Source organism: Protomyctophum parallelum (genome assembly GCF_964188405.1).
Source record: "Protomyctophum parallelum genome assembly, chromosome: 15".
Classification (NCBI taxonomy): domain Eukaryota; kingdom Metazoa; phylum Chordata; class Actinopteri; order Myctophiformes; family Myctophidae; genus Protomyctophum; species Protomyctophum parallelum.
Window position 1 is genome coordinate 24,525,123 of NC_139710.1, and position 17,535 is coordinate 24,542,657.

Below are 17,535 nucleotides of genomic sequence, written 5' to 3' on the forward strand. Positions count from 1 at the left end.
ACGTTCGCTGGTTGTGTCAAACATGCGTCGGTGATGATGACAACACCGGGCTACAGCCTACAGTACAGACATCGACTTCACCCGAAGTACAACAATGTATGCACCGTTCAGCTGTGATTGGCTGATTCTAACCGTGTTGCCACGGGATACAGCCATTAGCTCTTCTGATTGGCTGAGAGAGGTTGCCTCGCAACCACTTAGCCAATCATAAGTGAGTGTGTGTAAGTCTAGAGGATGGGATCATAACTCTACGAATGGGATTTATGGAACGGTACGGCGAATTTAGGTGACCCTAAGAAACGGATGCCCAGAAACTATGGTTCCGCCCCAAAAGAGCAGTGAGCATGTGTGTATGTGACTGAACAGAGTGGTCAATAATACACAATACTTGAGTACTGTACTTCTACGTATTTAAATACATTTTAAATAAGTAAAAAGACTATGAGTATATGTACTTTACTTGAGTATGTATTTGGATATGACGTTTAATATATCTATGTTTGAAACCACTTCATTACTATAGGAAGGTAAAGAATAAAATAAAAAAAGGCTAATAGCAAGTCTACAAGCTCACGGGTCACACATGTGAGCTTAGTAGCTTACCCTATCCGTTTTCACTATTATATATTTTTTGAAAATGTCTGGCAATAAAAGAAATAGCCTAATGCACTGGTTTGACTTTGAATATATAGAGAATGTAATGCCATTTTCTAGATGGGCATACAGCACCCCTTAATACCCCTAAAAAAAAGTAGCCTATGCACTGTCCCATGGAGTAGAGTAGCCTACGTTGTCATTTCAGTAGGCCTATAGTTTAAAGGTTTAAGTGTTAGTTGTGATCACATAATGAAAAATAGAATTAACCAGGTTTTGTTTCTTTGTTTAATTTTGTTTTTACAATGGAAAAAAACAAAGCATTTAAATCATAGCCTACTGCTGAGCTTACAAGACAGTTTTCTGTAACGCTAATACCAATATAATAACCAATGTCTGTAACCTTGTTCAGAATATACTGTACATTTTGTTTATAAAAATACTTCATGAATGAGTTAAAAACTGTAAAAGAGACACATTACATAAAAACAGGGGAAACAATGCATAATTGTTCATTTGCTTAAAAAAAGGCAATAAGATGAATTTCAACAAGCCATTATGACAAATCTTTGAGAATCAGATAAAATACTTACTTTGAATAATAAGACTATAGCCTTAATTATACATACCGGTAGTACGAAACTAGCCGATATACAAGCTCTTCGGTACATCTGAGCTAGCAAGACAGTATAATTCAGGCTTTTAACAAGTCTCTTTGCACACCTGTATGCCGAGGACAGCTGCATCAAACTGAATCAAGGAAAAATGTGCACCGTCATCACCTTTCATTGTCAGCTACCGTATAAAAGGTGGGGTTCTGTTTTGTTGGTGTTAAACAGATCCAGCTATATTGTGAAGAAACAATATAGCAACCTTTAAAATGCAATGTTTGGACCTTCCTCTTTTAAACGTACAAGAGTACAAGTCTACAAATTGGCACGACAAAACCAACTTGAAACAGCAAATGAAATAGTTTACGGCACAAAAAAAAGGTATTTAGAATGAATGCTATGGCTTACGTATATATCAAAAACATTAACCACGACTTGGACCCCAGCATCCATATTCTAGATGGAGGGGGGGGGGGGGGGGGGGGGGGGGGACGACAACGACACATTAGCCCAAAAATAGCAGCCGATCTACAAGCTCACAACAAGTGGTTAAAATTGTGCCTGCTTCTTCACTGACCACATAATTGTATGAAACATAAATATTGCCAATTAAAAGGCACAATACGTTACACATCACTCACTGTCACATTTAGACTTGCAAAACGCAGTGAAATAAAAGCACTACAAATCTATAAAATGTTCCACCCTGAGTGTCACAGAGGATGAAAAATCACACAGTAAGGACGGGATTGTGGTGATGGGCAAATATACCCAATTCCTTAATCCTTTCTCAAAAGTATGTACAGACCGAGAACTTCTGGGGAGATTTTAATAATGTCTGCTCTGGCTTTTGGGTTTACCCCACTCCATTATGAACTCATTTTAACCATGTTAGATTCATTGAAAAAATACGTCCATGCTTCTGGTGACTGTCCTTTTAAATTAAAATCCATTTTAAAATACAGGGGAAAAAAATTAAATAAAAAAAGAATGGAAAAATGAAGGCCTCCACATGCATTAGAAAGGACGTCACCAGATCCAGGGACGTGTGTTTTCAGTGAGACTAAAATACTTAACAGAGGTTTTATTTTGTTGAATTGGCTTACAATAGGCTGGGGACGTGTCTTAATATTGAATCAATGAACTTTAAACCTGTGTGGGGTTACCAAGGCCTATGCAGACGTTAAAAGGACCCCCGTATTGTTTTACAGTGAAATAGCCCTTTAAGACAATCCAGATACCAGATCAGTGACCAAACTGAAGGCAGGTGAGGGAGAAGGAAGAGAGACAGACAGACAGACATGTGTCTCTCTCTCTCTCATGGACGACGGTCGTACTCGCTGACTTTCCTCTTGATGTGAGACAGTTTGGACTTCAAGTACTTGGATCTTTTCTTCTTTAGCTGGTAGTCTGAGGACTGAAGAGAGGAAATATGACAGTTATGATATCTTATATGGTGGAGAAAAACATCAATCTAGTGCTCCAACAATAGATTTTCTGAGTGATACTTTTATCAATTGCTTTTCTGTTATCGAAAAGCAGGTTATTTTAATCGACAAATCGATTTACCACTTAAGCATTAGTTTAATACTTAGTCGAAATAGTGCAATAGTGACAGCATGTACAAGCACACAACACGTCATGAGTTTGTACAGGTGCCACTTTTCACTTAATTATCAATATTTTTTGTAATTGATTCAATATCATTATTCAATTAACTTTTGCACCCCAATATTAAGTATTTCGGTCAGATCGGGTGAAAAGCAGTGTTTGTATAAGCGTGTGTGAGAGTTGGTGCTGATATGTGTGGTCATGCAGTGTGAAAGACTGAGTGACCTGCATATGGTTCTGAAGATGTACGCACCTTTTTTACATTCTTCAGTCTGGTGTATTCATCCATGGCATCCTGAGAATCACAAGAAAAAAACAAACAAAAAGGCATTTGAAACTATGCTCACAATTCACAATATTCCATCAATATCAATATTGTGAAAACAATATTATTGTTTTGTGTCGATTTTGTAAATTAATGAAATCTACTAAAAGATTTAAAATTCTTATCGGAGTGCCTGCAGGCCAAGACGGTGGCACTGCCACTGGACACACACACACACACACACACACACACACACACACACACACGTACCAGAAACTGGGGGCTTCCCTCTGGGTGTCGGTCCAGTTCTCGGTCCAGGTCAGCCAGGTGATTGTTGATGTCATCCAGCTCAGCCTGAAGACTCTTATACTCCTGATGGTCTCCGTCAAATTCCCTCTTATAGTCCAAGCGCTCCTTCTCATCCACGATGGGCGGGAAGTCACTGCAGGAACCATGAGAACATTTCAATGTTACGTTAACGCATTAACCCATTCTGACCTGAGATCAGATTCATACGAGGTTTCCACTGGACACACACTGGTCTGATTAACCCATTCTGACCTGAGATCAGATTCTAAAAATGTCACAGTCGTTGATTTTTCAAAAATAGCAGACCTACAAGCTCGTAGCGCGCCACCTGTAGATCTGCTATTTTTCAATACCTAAAGCATAACATGATGCAAACACGAAAATGGGTTCCCGTTCAGAATGGGTTCAGACCCGAGGACATTTTCAGAAAAACCTTGTGTTGCTATAATTATTGTTCATGTCTAGTGGAAACCTCTCATCTCCTTATGTTAACTCTTTTTTTGTACTTTTTTTGTACTTTTTTGTACTTTTTCGCAAATTAATGCCCCATCACCCAAATGCATTAAAAGTAGCAGATTCAAAAGGTACAAAGTGGCACAAAGAGATGTTTTGAGCTTGTAGATCTGAAACTTTTGAAGTTAAATCCTGAAAAGTAACAGTTTTGGACACATGAGGTTGTGTTACTCCATGACACTGGTTAGAAAACCACCCTCAGTAGTAATTCATCCTTTTGTAACTCAAGAGTGTATAAAAAGGAACCATTTGGACCTTTACAGGACGAAATAGGTCCATAAGGGTGCATGTTTGTTTATTTATTGACATGTAAAACATTTGAATGTCAAGGACGCACAAATAATAATAATAATACCGATTAGGCCATGGACCCCCCCAGACCCCAACATTGAGAACAAATTCATGCAGCCCATAATTTAGGAGCCAAATCCTGTTTCCATAGAGTGAGGCAGCTTGATTTACACCTTATGAACCTGTGGATTTGCACCTATCTTTGGAACATGCTGCCTGAAATCACTTCTGAATTCAAGTCCTTTTCTTAGTGTTTTTCTTAGGCTACTGCATGTCAATTGTATTCTTTATTGTACATTTTATTTCTCTGCCGTTATTGATTTAATTAAATCATATTTTTCTTGCCTCCAATTATCCGGTTCTGTAAAGCACTTTGTAACCTTGTTTGACAAAGCGTTTTACAGATAACGATTATTATTAATCAGTACTGTATGTCGTCACCAATCCAGACAATCCAGTCAATGGCTACCATTTTTATAGTCTTTGGTATGACTTGGCTGTGAATGGATCCCCCCCAAGCTCCCACTCTCCGAACAGACACTGACCACAAGACCACCGAGCTGGTCAGAGTTCAATATGGTTCACTCACCTGCTGAAGTCCACATTGTCCAGTTCATCTACAGACACTGCATCGTAGTCCCTCAGTTTAGCCTTCAGACCGCCCAGAGAGCTGCTTATTTCGGAGTCCCTGCAACCACAGACATCATTATTCAAAACTTGCATCCATCTATAAATATAGTCAAGGGATCTTTGCATGTATGTAAACCAGGAATTCTTGCTCGCTAAATATATAGTCCGCAAGTTGAACAGTAAACCATGGATAAACAATTTACAATGTAGGCATTTAGAAGACTTACAATAAGCAAGGTACGCATGCATCAAATGCAGAGAGACAGTTAGTGCTTCAGTAATCTAGGATCTCAGGTAAACCTAAACAAATACTGTACTATAAAAATACAGCAATGATCTGTACATTGAAACTATAGGATACCAGGTAAACAATGAACCTTGCATCTGTCTAAATAACCTTAACAATAACCACAAAATAATAAGTGTTTTGTGGAGGGAAGACAGTGACAGTGTTTTTTTTCCACTGTAAAGGAATGCTTTGTATGCAGCATTCTATTCTGTTTAGGAAATAGTTCTGCTTTGCCACGAAGCATGTGGGTGACATGACCTACTTACTGTCTATTTCAATGATCTGACTTGACTGTCTCCGTCTAGTATGTACACAAATGTTCACAAATATGTGGACATGTTAACATTTCCCAAGAGGGTAATTAACCACTTCATTCATATTGTATCCTTTGTCGAGGGTGTGGAAACAGCTCATCTACGAGCAGGCAGATATGGTATTTTAGCTTGGCTACTTCCGAAAAAGGTTGCCCACAATAGGTGTAGCCTGGTTAATTAACCAGACTAATATCGCACGGACCGCGGGATATTAGTCTGGGGAGGCTCTGCTTGGATTTCATTTCCAGGGAAACATTTTCTCTTTGACGCAATTGGTCAGAGCTACTGTCAGTCAAAGGTCTCAAGCATTGAAAGTCACCGTACCAAAGCCCGCCCATATTGCATACCGTGTCCCGATTGGCCGCCCACATTCTCTGGTGTAGGAAATGGGCGTACAATTGAGCCTCTCCAGACCGAAATCCGCCGGCAGGCAATTTATTTTTGCCAACGGCTGATTCGGTCTGGTTTATTAACCAGGCTACAATAGGTGTGCCAGGTTTAAAGTGGTTATGTACTGTATGGAGGGGGGGGGGGGTGTTGATTGCATCATACGACATTAAACCGCCTTTCTTTGCTACAGAACTTATTTTCTTTCATCCTAAACCAACGTAACAACAATATTGTAGTTAATAGTAATAATAATGTAATAATAGTGTGTTGGTGACGTCTGTGTGCACTTGACAGGTCATTGACTTAACAGGTCATTCCTGTTAACAACTGTCAGTGTCATTCTAGGACCATGAATCTGCTACACTGTTAAAAAAAAAAGGTGTACGAATGTAATCAAAATGGATCATTGCGTGTCAATTTGGTTACCTTTGTACACTCAGAGTTAGAGCTGTAAGCATCCATTTGTACACTCAGATCTACAGACCTGTAAGGGCCCATTTGGTTCATAACCATCAACCATCTTGCGAGTGCTGCCATTTGTACAAAGGTTATAGTGTATAAATGCCATACATCAAAATACTGCTGTCATTTGTCATTACCCTTTCCTACCGTTTTTTGTAAGATAGATTTCTTGAAGTTGCAATGTTTTCTCATGCAACAAAGCCCCTTTGAATTGAAATGTGTACAAATGTATAAAATAGACCAGTATGGGTTAGTCCTGCCCAACAAGACAATTGTAACGTCATTAAATGGGTTGTCATCTATATCTAAATAATTAATCATCCAGATAAATATCAAACAGGTTTGATATTTGACAATGATCTGTGAATCTCCCCAATAGGATCCATGCACAGCAGCCATATTGGAAATAAATTGACCCTCTTCCTTACTTCACAGGTCCAACTTCACAGGTCCAAAAATGCTAATAAAGACTGTTACATTTACTGCAGCACAGTAACTGTTTTAATTTCAAGAACCCCCATAATTCTCAGAGTTAAACACCAAGGTGCCATTTGGAACCCCCTCAAAGAACCATGAGGGTACCTGGACCCCAATATGAGAACCACTGGTCTTTCCAATGTTTTAGTGAGCCAAAGGAATAAAGCTTGAGAACCATCTGAACCAAGACCTTAGACCATACCCTCAATTAGGAGCACACCAGGAACGGTGTCACTCCTGCGACAACTAACAAACTAAAAGTGTGGAGCTCACCCAAGTACGCAGTGTACAACTGCACTAGCCCGGTGTTTCTCCACTGCCGAATATGCCTGCCCAGCACGGTATAAGCCAAATGGTAAATGGACTGCATTAATATAGCGCTTTTACCCAAAGCGCATTACATTACAATGTACTTCACATTTACCCATGTTCACACACCGATGGCGGGGGATACCATGCAAGGCACCAACCTGCTCATCGGGAGCAGTTGGGGGTTCAGTGTCTTGCTCAAAGGACACTTCAACACTTAGCCAGGAGGAGCCGGGAATCAAACCTGGAACCTTCGGATTCCAAGGATGGCTCTACCTCCTGAGGTACGCATGCAAAATAGACCCCATCCCTAATGAGCCCTGCAGGATAGTAAACAACACCCGTACCCTGCCTTTACGCTCTCTGGCATTGCTCCCCCTGACATCCGCAGAGCAGTTGGCTTTGGCTACGAGTGCTCTGCCCCCCAAAAATGCTGCAGTGGTGTGTTTGTTGATTTTCACAACACATTTTGATTTAGTCATAATCTTTTGATTTTCTTTTAGTTTCTCATATTTTAGTCAAATTAATATAAGATTTTAGTAGTACTAAATGTACAGTGGATTGTGTCAACAAAATGTATTTTGGCTGGCCTTGATGACGTCGTAATGCCCGATTCTTTGTTGCATGCTGAAACTAGCCAATCTACAAGCTCACAATTGAACTTGCAGTGCGACTTGAGAGCTAGTATATCTGTTACTGTATTTTCAGAATGAAACACCTGAGCGCAACCAAAGTTAAAATGACTTGACTTATAGTTCTACTGGATCTATTCACATTTTAGTCAATTTAGTTTTAGTCATCATAGCTTAGTTTTTATTTAAGTTTGTCGTCAGTGAAAAAGGTAGTCGACGAAAATAGTCATAGTTTGTCAACAAAATCAACACTGTGTGTGTGTGTGTGTGTGTGTGTGTGTGTGTGTGTGTGTGTGTGTGTGTGTGTGTGTGTGTGTGTGTCATGTCTTACCCAGGCAGATAGAGGGGCTTGCTGCTGTCCAGTTGGTCCAGGTATTCTCTGGACGCTCTCACATTGAAGTTGCCGTCACTCAACATGGCTTCGGGTTCACCAGACACATTATTCACCTATTAGGACCAACACACAAAGGCAAAGGGTCACATTTCACACCAATCTAAATGCACTCTGGGCTCCAATTTCAACCACTGACTTTTCTCTTTAAGTCATAATAATCTTTAATGCGCTTTGTTGTTGGGTACTACACTACAGTAAGTCCACTAGTATTCACCTCTACACTAAAATGTCTTTGCCAAAAAACACTGAGCTTCTTACAATTTACACAATCAAGGGTTAAATTATTATTAAACATCTGCATTACTTAATTCACAAGAAGTCTACACAATTAGACAATGTAGAACATTATTCATTTTCATCAACGTTTTGCCTGTTATTATTTCTCCTATGGCACCACATCAATACAGCATGGAATTGTGGACGAAATCTTATCCAGCGACAATATTCAAAGTTGTGGGTCCGAGAGGCTAAATCTTATCAAAATGGTGATCCATGGCTCAAACCCTGAATAAACTGGACCACGATATGAAAAGGGTTGAAAACGACTGAGGTAAAGAGTTTGAATCAAGACTTGTCCCAATGTGTCCCCAAGCATGTGGTGTACGGTAAACATTGTTCACAGCGCATTATTCTGGCCAGGTCTGACCGGTTCCACAGCTTACAGTCCGTCCCCCCACCCCCCACCCCGCCCGAATACCACAGATACTATCACAGTGACACAGACGGCGACACACAGAACATAAACACACCGACCCCACTTTGGATGACAATGCTTTGAAGCGCAAGAGACTTCCGCTTGGGAAGTAGTTTACTCTTTAAAAAATAAAATAAAGTCCTTTGGGCGAAAAACAGCATCAGCTAAGAGATTTGGTGTAGAGGGAAATACTAACAGGCCTATTGTAGACACTATAGTCAAATGGCAGTTAAAAATAGTTACTTTTAAGTTTGTACATATAGATCGAGCACGATCATGGACAATCTGAGCATTTTAAAGATTAATTTTTATTAAATCTTTTTTTTTTGGGGGGGGGGGGGGGTTCTTTCTTGGACAGGTTTTCGGGAGAAGTTAGTAAAGAAATGCTCTCATCCTCTTGAGAGGCTGGTGTTTTTTGTTTCGTTTTATTCACCCTCCAGGTAAGTAGAAAAACATATAAGCAAAACACAGGGTAAATGAGAGCCTCCGGAATGGATGCCCCACCCAGAAACTGGACATGAAACTCTTCCTTTCTCTACCTGCACTCACCTAACAAGTCACCTGGAACTATGGGGAAAACCGGTTCCAAATGTTACATTGAAGAGACGGCCATTGAAACATGTTTGAGATAACGGTTCCCACTGTGGACCCCACCAGGTAATGAGACACTCATGTTGAACATTTAGGGTTAAAGCCCATATGGCTGACCCACTGGGTTTTATACTAGTATCATTTCAGTTTTATTTTATGGCGGGACAGGCATGTGCAGAAAACAGCAGATCGACAAACAAGGCGAGCTTGTCGATACTTATTTTCTGCAAAAACCCTCGGCACAATATGGTTGCTGGGTTTAAGTGGTTAGTGACCCACTCCATTTTGTGTGTTGAAAGTGAAACCACCATGAAAACCCTGGTGGTGTGTTGCACTCTGCCCATCGTTGCCGTCTGGCCCGAAACCTCTTATTTTAACTTTGTGTTTTTCAATGAATTATCGCCCTACTTCATACTACGGCATCACACAAAAAATATAAAAATAGCAGATGTACAAGCTCACAGTAGGCTATTCTTGGGAAAGAGATTTGGCGTAGATTGGTTGAACACTTTATTAGTAAGATGTAAACAGCACGGGTCAGTAAAACATTTAGGCTAAAAGGATAACACGATAAAAAGTCCTGAGACTTGTTTTCAACTTTCCATTGTGGTCCTATGTATTCTATTAATCAACAGAGCATACAATATTAACGCAATATTACATGTCATCACCACATACAAACAGCTTTACTTGCAGAGGATAAAAAGAAAGAACGGCAGCAGTGTACAGTATGACCCCTCATTTCAATGGGATTTAATAACTAAGAGGGGAAAGAAGAGCAAGCAAAGTACAGAGCCACATAATTTTAATTTAAGTGGTTAAAATAATGTCACATTCATACAGATGAACATAAAAGCATATTAATAGAAAAGGTCATGTGTAAACGCACAAAAACAAAAAATACATCACACAACACTGATGATAGTGCTGTCAAACAAGTCTATGAAGCCATCCATGAAATCTACGAAAACATTTCATCTACAACACAATTTTATGCTACACCTCCCTCTCTCAGCCAAGCGGTCCATGGCCTGGCTGAAGACCCGACCAATGGTCTAATAATGCCTTAATTTAATATGGCGTTTTTAGATGAGCAACTGAAAAGTGGTTTGACTCAGGGTATGCTTGCATACACAGGTCTTTACTGAGCCTCTGATTGGACAACAAACAAACATGGGACAGACACATACATACTGAATTACCAAAAGAGCCGATCTATAAGCTCACAATGCGTCCCATCGTGACTGGCCATTTTCTCAGTTTTCCAAAATGAGTATAAAACCAGTTTTAAAGTGGTTAAGTGACCCGTCGGGATGGCACTGTGTGTGCTGCTTTTCTCACCCATTCTCCGATGCTGTTAGGCAAGCCTCCCGGTCCACCGATGACCTTGACCTCCTCCCAGAGGACGCGGTCTGGGCCCCAGCGCCGGATCTGTGCGCGCGTCCTCACAGCGAACACCAGCAGAATGATGAGCGACACAAACACCAGGAAGCCCAGGACGATAGCTATGGCCTGTATGGTGGCACAGTAGACAAAGATCCAACATCATCAACATGATAGCTATGGCCTGAATGGTGGTACAGTAGTAGACAAACGCCCAATATCATGAAGACCAGGATGATAGCTATGGCCTGTATGGTGGCACAGTAGACAAAGATCCAACATCATCAACATGATAGCTATGGCCTGAATGGTGGTACAGTAGTAGACAAACGCCCAATATCATGAAGACCAGGATGATAGCTATGGCCTGTATGGTGGCACAGTAGACAAAGATCCAACATCATCAACATGATAGCTATGGCCTGAATGGTGGTACAGTAGTAGACAAACGCCCAATATCATGAAGACCAGGATGATAGCTATGGCCTGTATGGTGGCACAGTAGACAAAGATCCAACATCATCAACATGATAGCTATGGCCTGAATGGTGGTACAGTAGTAGACAAACGCCCAATATCATGAAGACCAGGATGATAGCTATGGCCTGTATGGTGGCACAGTACACAAACACCCAACATCATCAACATGGATACTTATTGCACTTCTTTCCAGGTAAGGACATGTGCCCAAATTGATACAAATGGGCTGTATGCACACAGAATAACTCTTCCTACTTTCAGGCCCCCTTCCCTACTTCTAGGTGTTACCGACGATACTAATTAGGGCTCTGTTCCATTTAGTGTACAGTGATTCTCAAACCTTTTTAATTTCATGGACACCCATAACCCTGAGAGTGTACAAATGGAACCAAATGGCCCCATCAGAGTGTACAAATGGAACTTTCTCGAGACAACACTGGCTAGTGGCTAATGTCAAGAGGGCACCGTCTGTCCTTTGTTTTGCCAATGGGTAGTGGGTACCCAGATTGCAGAGTTACAGACCCATTTGGAATTGGAACCCACTCAAGGACACTTTGAGACCCACTGGTGTAGCTGAGTGTGTCCTGTGAGAAAACATGCACAACAGCAGCACCCAGACTCTGTTTGACCAGAATGAAACAGAGCCTTCATTAGCATCATCAGCAACACTTGGTGCCCAAGTTTTTTCCAAAGTGACATTGCTATTAGATTAGATTTCTATACTGCAGTTGTGGGGAGATACTGCAACAGTGGAGAGAGTGAAACCTAGGATGTCATACAATCACTCACTGATCTACAAGGCCTTGTAGATCTGCAATTTGTTTTTGCCATTTCTGAGCCTGTTTTTTTGTATAAAAATGTATTTCTTTCATTCCCTTTTTTGTTTTCTTCTTTTTTAAGTGGTTAACTGATGCTTATTTTACTGGGGACCCCCATGTAACCCCCTCAAGGACCACAGGGGGTCTCTGGGCACTACTTTGCCTGTATGAATTCACTCTCCTGATTGGATGAAATTGTTGAGCCACCTGTTTATTGAAAGAAACTGTAGAGACAGGGTGACCCCTGTCACTGAACAAATACTCAATCACAATATAGAGCTATTTTAACACCGTTACTGAACAAACTCTATAGCATTTTCAATTGAAGCCAGATACAAAGATACATCTGATGTTTGTAGCTGCTACAAAAGCTACAACAGCAACACAAAAGTTGAGATGGTTTCAACTTCAGCGAACAAAGGTAAAGCAAAAAAAAAAAAAAAGCCATGCAGCTTTGCGTCTTTTGTATCTGCCAGTGTCATACGCAGCAATAAATGATAATAGCGCTGTCCCAGGCCTATACTGTATAGTCTCACCTCTTGTGGTTCCACCACACAGTAGTGGTAGAGGTACTGGTTGATGAAGATGCCCGAGGCCTGGTTCTGGTTCTGGTACTGAGCACACAGCTGGCGGATCTGGTTGTAGTAGATGGAGCCCGAGCTCTGTGCCGTGGGGTTCACAGCCACCAGGTAGACGATGGTGGCGATGATCATCAGGAACGCCAGGATGGCCGACACCACGATGGCCCCCAGGAAGAACTTGGGCGAGCGCGACGAGCTCTGCCGCGACACCACCAGGATGAAGATGATGAGCACGGCGATGAAGGTGACGCCGGCCACGCCGATGATGAAGCCCTTCCCGGACTTGGGATCCATCTGAGTCCCGCCGCCGCCGTACCCGCCGCCGCCTCCGATGCCGCCGCTGCCGTAGGACGACCCCCCGCCGTAGGAGCCGCCGGACGACCCGCCGTAGGACCCGCCGCCGCCGTACGAGCCGCCGTAGCTGCCGCCCATGCCCGGCATCATGCCCGCCATGCCGCCGCCCATCATGCTCATGTCATAGTCCCACGCCAGCGTGGACGCCACGCAGGCGAACACGGCCACGCACATGATGATGATGATGATGCACATGATCTTCATGACGCCGGGGGGAGACGTCCAGCGGTAGAAGTGCAGCAGCTCCTCGCCGGGGTAGTAGGAGAAGGCTGGGTTGGACACGTGCTGGTCGCTGTGTTTGTGTCTGCTGCCATGGTGGTGGTGGTGGCTAGTGGGTCAACCGGACGGACAGGAGAGACAACATTAGTGGAGTTTAGCACAGTGGGGTCTCACTCCCCCAAACTAATCAGATCCCCCACCCTGACATGCACTTGGAATTGTTGTAGGCATTACACTTTGTTTGACTAGGTTCCACAGAGAAATATTGTGAAAATAGCAGATCTACAAGCTCACAACAACACCTCGCTTTTGTGAGGCAAAGCGAGGCGTTGTAAGCTTGTAGATCGGTTATTTTCAAAACTTGTCATTTGACAATTTGGCCAATGTTTGACCAGATGTTTATTGCATAAATTACACAAATGTGTCTTTTAGGAAGAAGTGAAAATAGCCAATCTATAAGCTTGTAGATCTGCTATTTTCACTATTGTTTGTGTCCCGGATAAACGCAACATACTTCTGGGTCTCAAGCTAAATAGTTTGGGACAGATTCACTCCTACCCCACAAGGCAAAGAGATGACTTTGAATTACCCTATTGTCGCACTTCCAAACATCAATCTTTCATCAAATTTAGAGGCCCTCATCTATGGAATTCCCTGGATGCTTTACTTAAATCCTCATTATCCTTGCCAATATTCAAAAAACATCTAAAGAAATATCTTATTTCTTCCTCTCTGTAGATTAAATTTTTTACTTTGAGTTTAATTTTGTTTGTTGTTGTATTGTTTATTTCCGTTTTTTGTGCAGTCTGTGTTTTTATTTCTTTATTGCACAGCTGCCCCCCTTTGCCAACTTGTAGACTTTTAGTAGGCTTCTTCCCTTCCCTTCCTTGCATTGTATTTTTGTTCTTTGATATGTTATTGTCTATTTTTTGTACTACGTGCTAAATAAATAAACCTAAACCTAAACAGTTGGCTTACTGTCTGTGTTGTCCAGGCTGATAGGGCGGGGGGCTTTTATGAGATGGCATAGCCTACTAGGACCACCGCTATGGGAGCACTGCAGATGATCAGCTCACCAAGATGTTCACACTGTCAAAACAAAACAACAATATTCACAACCATCAGTAACATTCAGAAGAATCACACAACAATTAAACCGTTCGGAAGTCATGAAGAGTTAAATAATCACACACAACTTTCCTTAAATAGAACTTTTTCCATCATAGACATTTCTAACTTAAGAAAGACGTTACCCAAATGCTTCGTACAAAATCTATATGCATTTTAATAGTTAATAGCTGTGAAGTGTGAACTATATTATAATACTATAGTGTACACTTTTTTTGTATTTTTTTTTTAATGTTTTCCTGGCTTTTTGCCTTCATCGATAGTGGAAACATAGTTAAATGCTTTGCCTGCTAATTTACGGTATAGTTTATCCGTTTGCTGTATTGTGGAGGTGTTGTCGTTTGTTATGCTGTTTAGTGTGTTTTGTTAAAAAGGACCACAATGGAAATAACCCCCCAGGGCAGGCTTTGTGTTTTCATCCTCGGTGATGCTATGACTGCATGTCGGAAAGTGCTTTTGTGCTCTTGTTTATGTCACCAAATAAAATAAAGCAATCAATCATTAAATAGGCACAAAGCCACTAAACTCACTGAGCTTTTGCTTGAGGGGAAAATAAAGGTGTGCCAAGTGGGCCAGTGACTTTGTTGTCATATTTGTCTAGCTTAACAAGAAGCGGCCTAGCTGACAGGTCAAACTATAGAAACTACAGAGCTACCGTGTGGCCTACACATGCCATGTCTATCAATTCTACCTTCAAAAGGGTTAGTTCAGAATTCAGATATTTGAACTTAAAGCTGTAATGAAATACTGCAAAAATAATTAAATATATAATTGATTTCCTATAAGTCCTGTGGCGGGAGTTCTGGTCTGGTTTTGGTTAATATTAAGAAGTTGTAGGCATTTGGTGGGGGTCACTGCATGGGGGGCATGCATTAAAATTATATGAATCCACAAAACGAGCGTCATTTGTATTGTTGCCCGATTTCTACATATAGAGCAACTTTTGTTCAACATTGACCCTCCCTGTCACATGGGAACAAGACCAGAACTCCCACCACCATGGGACTCTGGGAATCAATGCCTTTCCAACCACTATATTAATGCAAATAAATCTAATCTAATTTTGAAAAAGGTAGATGGAATAAGCAATTCAAACACATGTATTCTCTTGTCCTTGTGATTAGAAATGTTCATTGAATAGTTTGCATGTAATGTTCCACATGACTTGTGTAGAAAGTAAAGTATAGCTGAAAGATGCCATTGTAGAAATATAGTCTAATATAGTACATAAGTTATAAGTAAAAATTTGGTATTTAAGATTTCACTTGAGTAGAACAACAAAGGTATTGGCATCACATTGTAAAAGTAGCCTACTAAAGGCAAAGGTCCCATTTCACAAGTTTAAAATAATTTATATAAAATGTATAAAACTCCTTTGCAGATATAGCAAATCTACAAGCTCACAATGCACACAACTTGTAGATATAATTAAAAATAGGCTATATTATAGTCTATCATACTATAATTAATAATTCTAACAATGTCTGAGTGTGTGTGTGTGTCTGTGTGTGTGTCTGTCTGTCAGAAACAAACACTTATCTCCTCAATGCCTGCACCAATCGCTCGCACTTTTCACACAGGCATTGACCATGACTATGGAGGGCGTAACGGAGCCCTTTTTTCGATTTGACACATTAATTAATAATAATGAATTTATTAGTGAATTAAAAACGCACCGGGCGCAGTACCCCCCGCGGCCACCAGGGGGGGGGGGGCAAATATCTCACAACGGCCAAGGGCTAGTATTTTCAAATGGTCAAAATATAGGCCTAATAGGTTTGATTGATTGATTGAAAACAGTTTCCAGCACATGCAGGAAAGCACAGTTCAATAGGTCTGCTAGGAGGATAAAAAAATGACGTTATCAGACAATGGACAAAACAAACATTTAATTTCCCTTCATTGTCAATGGCGTTTTAATGTTTAAGGAAAAACAAACATTAAACCTGTATATGAGGGGCTAATAGTGCCCCTCAAAAACCAAGAAAGCAGTCGGAATTAAGTGTTTTTGTACAAATAATAATCAGTCTACTATAGTAACAAAAGTTTTCCAATATAGTGGAGTAAAAGTACAAGAAGCCAAGCCAGAATTAAGCCAAGTCGGTATAGGAAGCTGAACAAATAACATAACAAATTAAGGAAATACAATAAAACAAAGTAGGTCTACTGTCACTATGAACACAATGCGATTACAATATGCTTCTTTTTTCTATCAAGAGGGCCGAATCATGTGGCAGCAATATTGATTAGGTATACAATTAGTTAAATCTGGTAGGCCTTAAAGTGGGCGCTTTAAAACGACTTATTTGCAAATGGAAGACCCACCCTGGCCTGAATCAGAAAGCAAACGGTCGGTAGAAAGCCAGGTAACTAACCAACGGACAAAGCATCATGCCTAGATTTCCAAACAACATATATATTTTTTAATAAACTACCTCTAAACATTCAAGTTGTTAGCCTACCTACCTGCTAAGAGGAGATCTTCTTGTGTTTGGGGCGTGTGAGTGAGTTTAATCCCTTGGTGTGGTCAAAACCTCCACACAAACAAACTCTACCTTATCCGCGGAGGTTTGATCGTCGTCTGGCTGACTGTCTGACTGCGTTTTCGTGAACGCGCTCTCGGTGATACTTCAGTGCGCGCCTGGAAAACACCTGTGCCGTGCGTAACGCGCGTCACCGCGCGCAGAGGTGTGTGTCAGTATCAGTACCCATCCCCCTTCAACCAGCCATCCTCCCACCCTCGCACAGCAGCAGTCATGTTGCCAAGTCTGTTTATTATTATAAGCTACTTTGGGAAAATATTGGTAGCCTATAGTTAATATTGGGATTATTGGCAGTATGGCATTTAATATTGGTTGTAAATATTGGTAATTGTGGGTTGCATTTTTTTAAACAAGATTTGCACTGTTAAATGTTTTGAAAAATATCTGAAAAGTTTGTTTTCCCCAAGATTTGTTTGAAAATAGCAGCATGTCATGTCACATTGCGAGCTTGTAAGGCTCATGTGGCCTAATAGCGTAGTCGCTCCTTTTGGGCTTGTTTTCATAGACCTGGTTGCACATTTCTCTCACAAACTCTGGCAACACAGCCCAGCAGGTCAAAGTGACTCAACCTGTCCTTAAAAAGCGGTCATTCATTCCAATGCAGATTTTCAATTCTTAGTGTTAATTTATTTAACTCTTTGAGAGTCTACAAA

General features: G+C 41.0%; 2 protein-coding genes across 2 annotated transcripts in view; both read right to left on the minus strand.

Annotated features, from left to right (window-relative positions):
* Window positions 1-29, minus strand: part of gtf2h2 (general transcription factor IIH, polypeptide 2) — a 12,876-nt gene extending 12,847 nt beyond the window's left edge. Inside the window, exon 1 of the mRNA XM_083784297.1 lies at window positions 1-29. This exon is cut by the window's left edge and continues 140 nt beyond it. The gene's annotated coding sequence lies outside the window, so the exon portion shown is untranslated.
* Window positions 30-1,689: 1,660 nt separating this feature from the next.
* oclnb (occludin b) lies at window positions 1,690-16,934 on the minus strand. The gene is made up of 9 exons (XM_083784295.1): window positions 16,806-16,934; window positions 14,190-14,300; window positions 12,594-13,320; window positions 10,718-10,888; window positions 8,029-8,144; window positions 4,784-4,882; window positions 3,352-3,523; window positions 3,070-3,111; window positions 1,690-2,622 (listed from the first exon to the last, which is right to left on the minus strand). The coding sequence occupies exons 2-9, from the start codon at window positions 14,237-14,239 to the stop codon at window positions 2,524-2,526; spliced, it is 1,476 nt and encodes a 491-aa protein (XP_083640421.1). The 5' UTR covers window positions 14,240-14,300; window positions 16,806-16,934; the 3' UTR covers window positions 1,690-2,523.
* Between the last annotated feature and the right edge of the window lie 601 nt (window positions 16,935-17,535).

Bases quoted from the DNA above. Each gene is read 5' to 3' on its own strand.
- oclnb (XM_083784295.1), bottom strand. From the start codon at position 14,239: ATGCCATCTCATAAAAGCCCCCCGCCCTATCAGCCTGGACAACACAGA. The intron at 4,883-8,028 runs GTAAGACATGAC...CTGTGGTTGCAG, and splicing joins AAGCCCCTCTATCTGCCTGG to GGACTCCGAAATAAGCAGCT. The intron at 3,112-3,351 runs GTACGTGTGTGT...TGTGATTCTCAG, and splicing joins AGGGAAGCCCCCAGTTTCTG to GATGCCATGGATGAATACAC.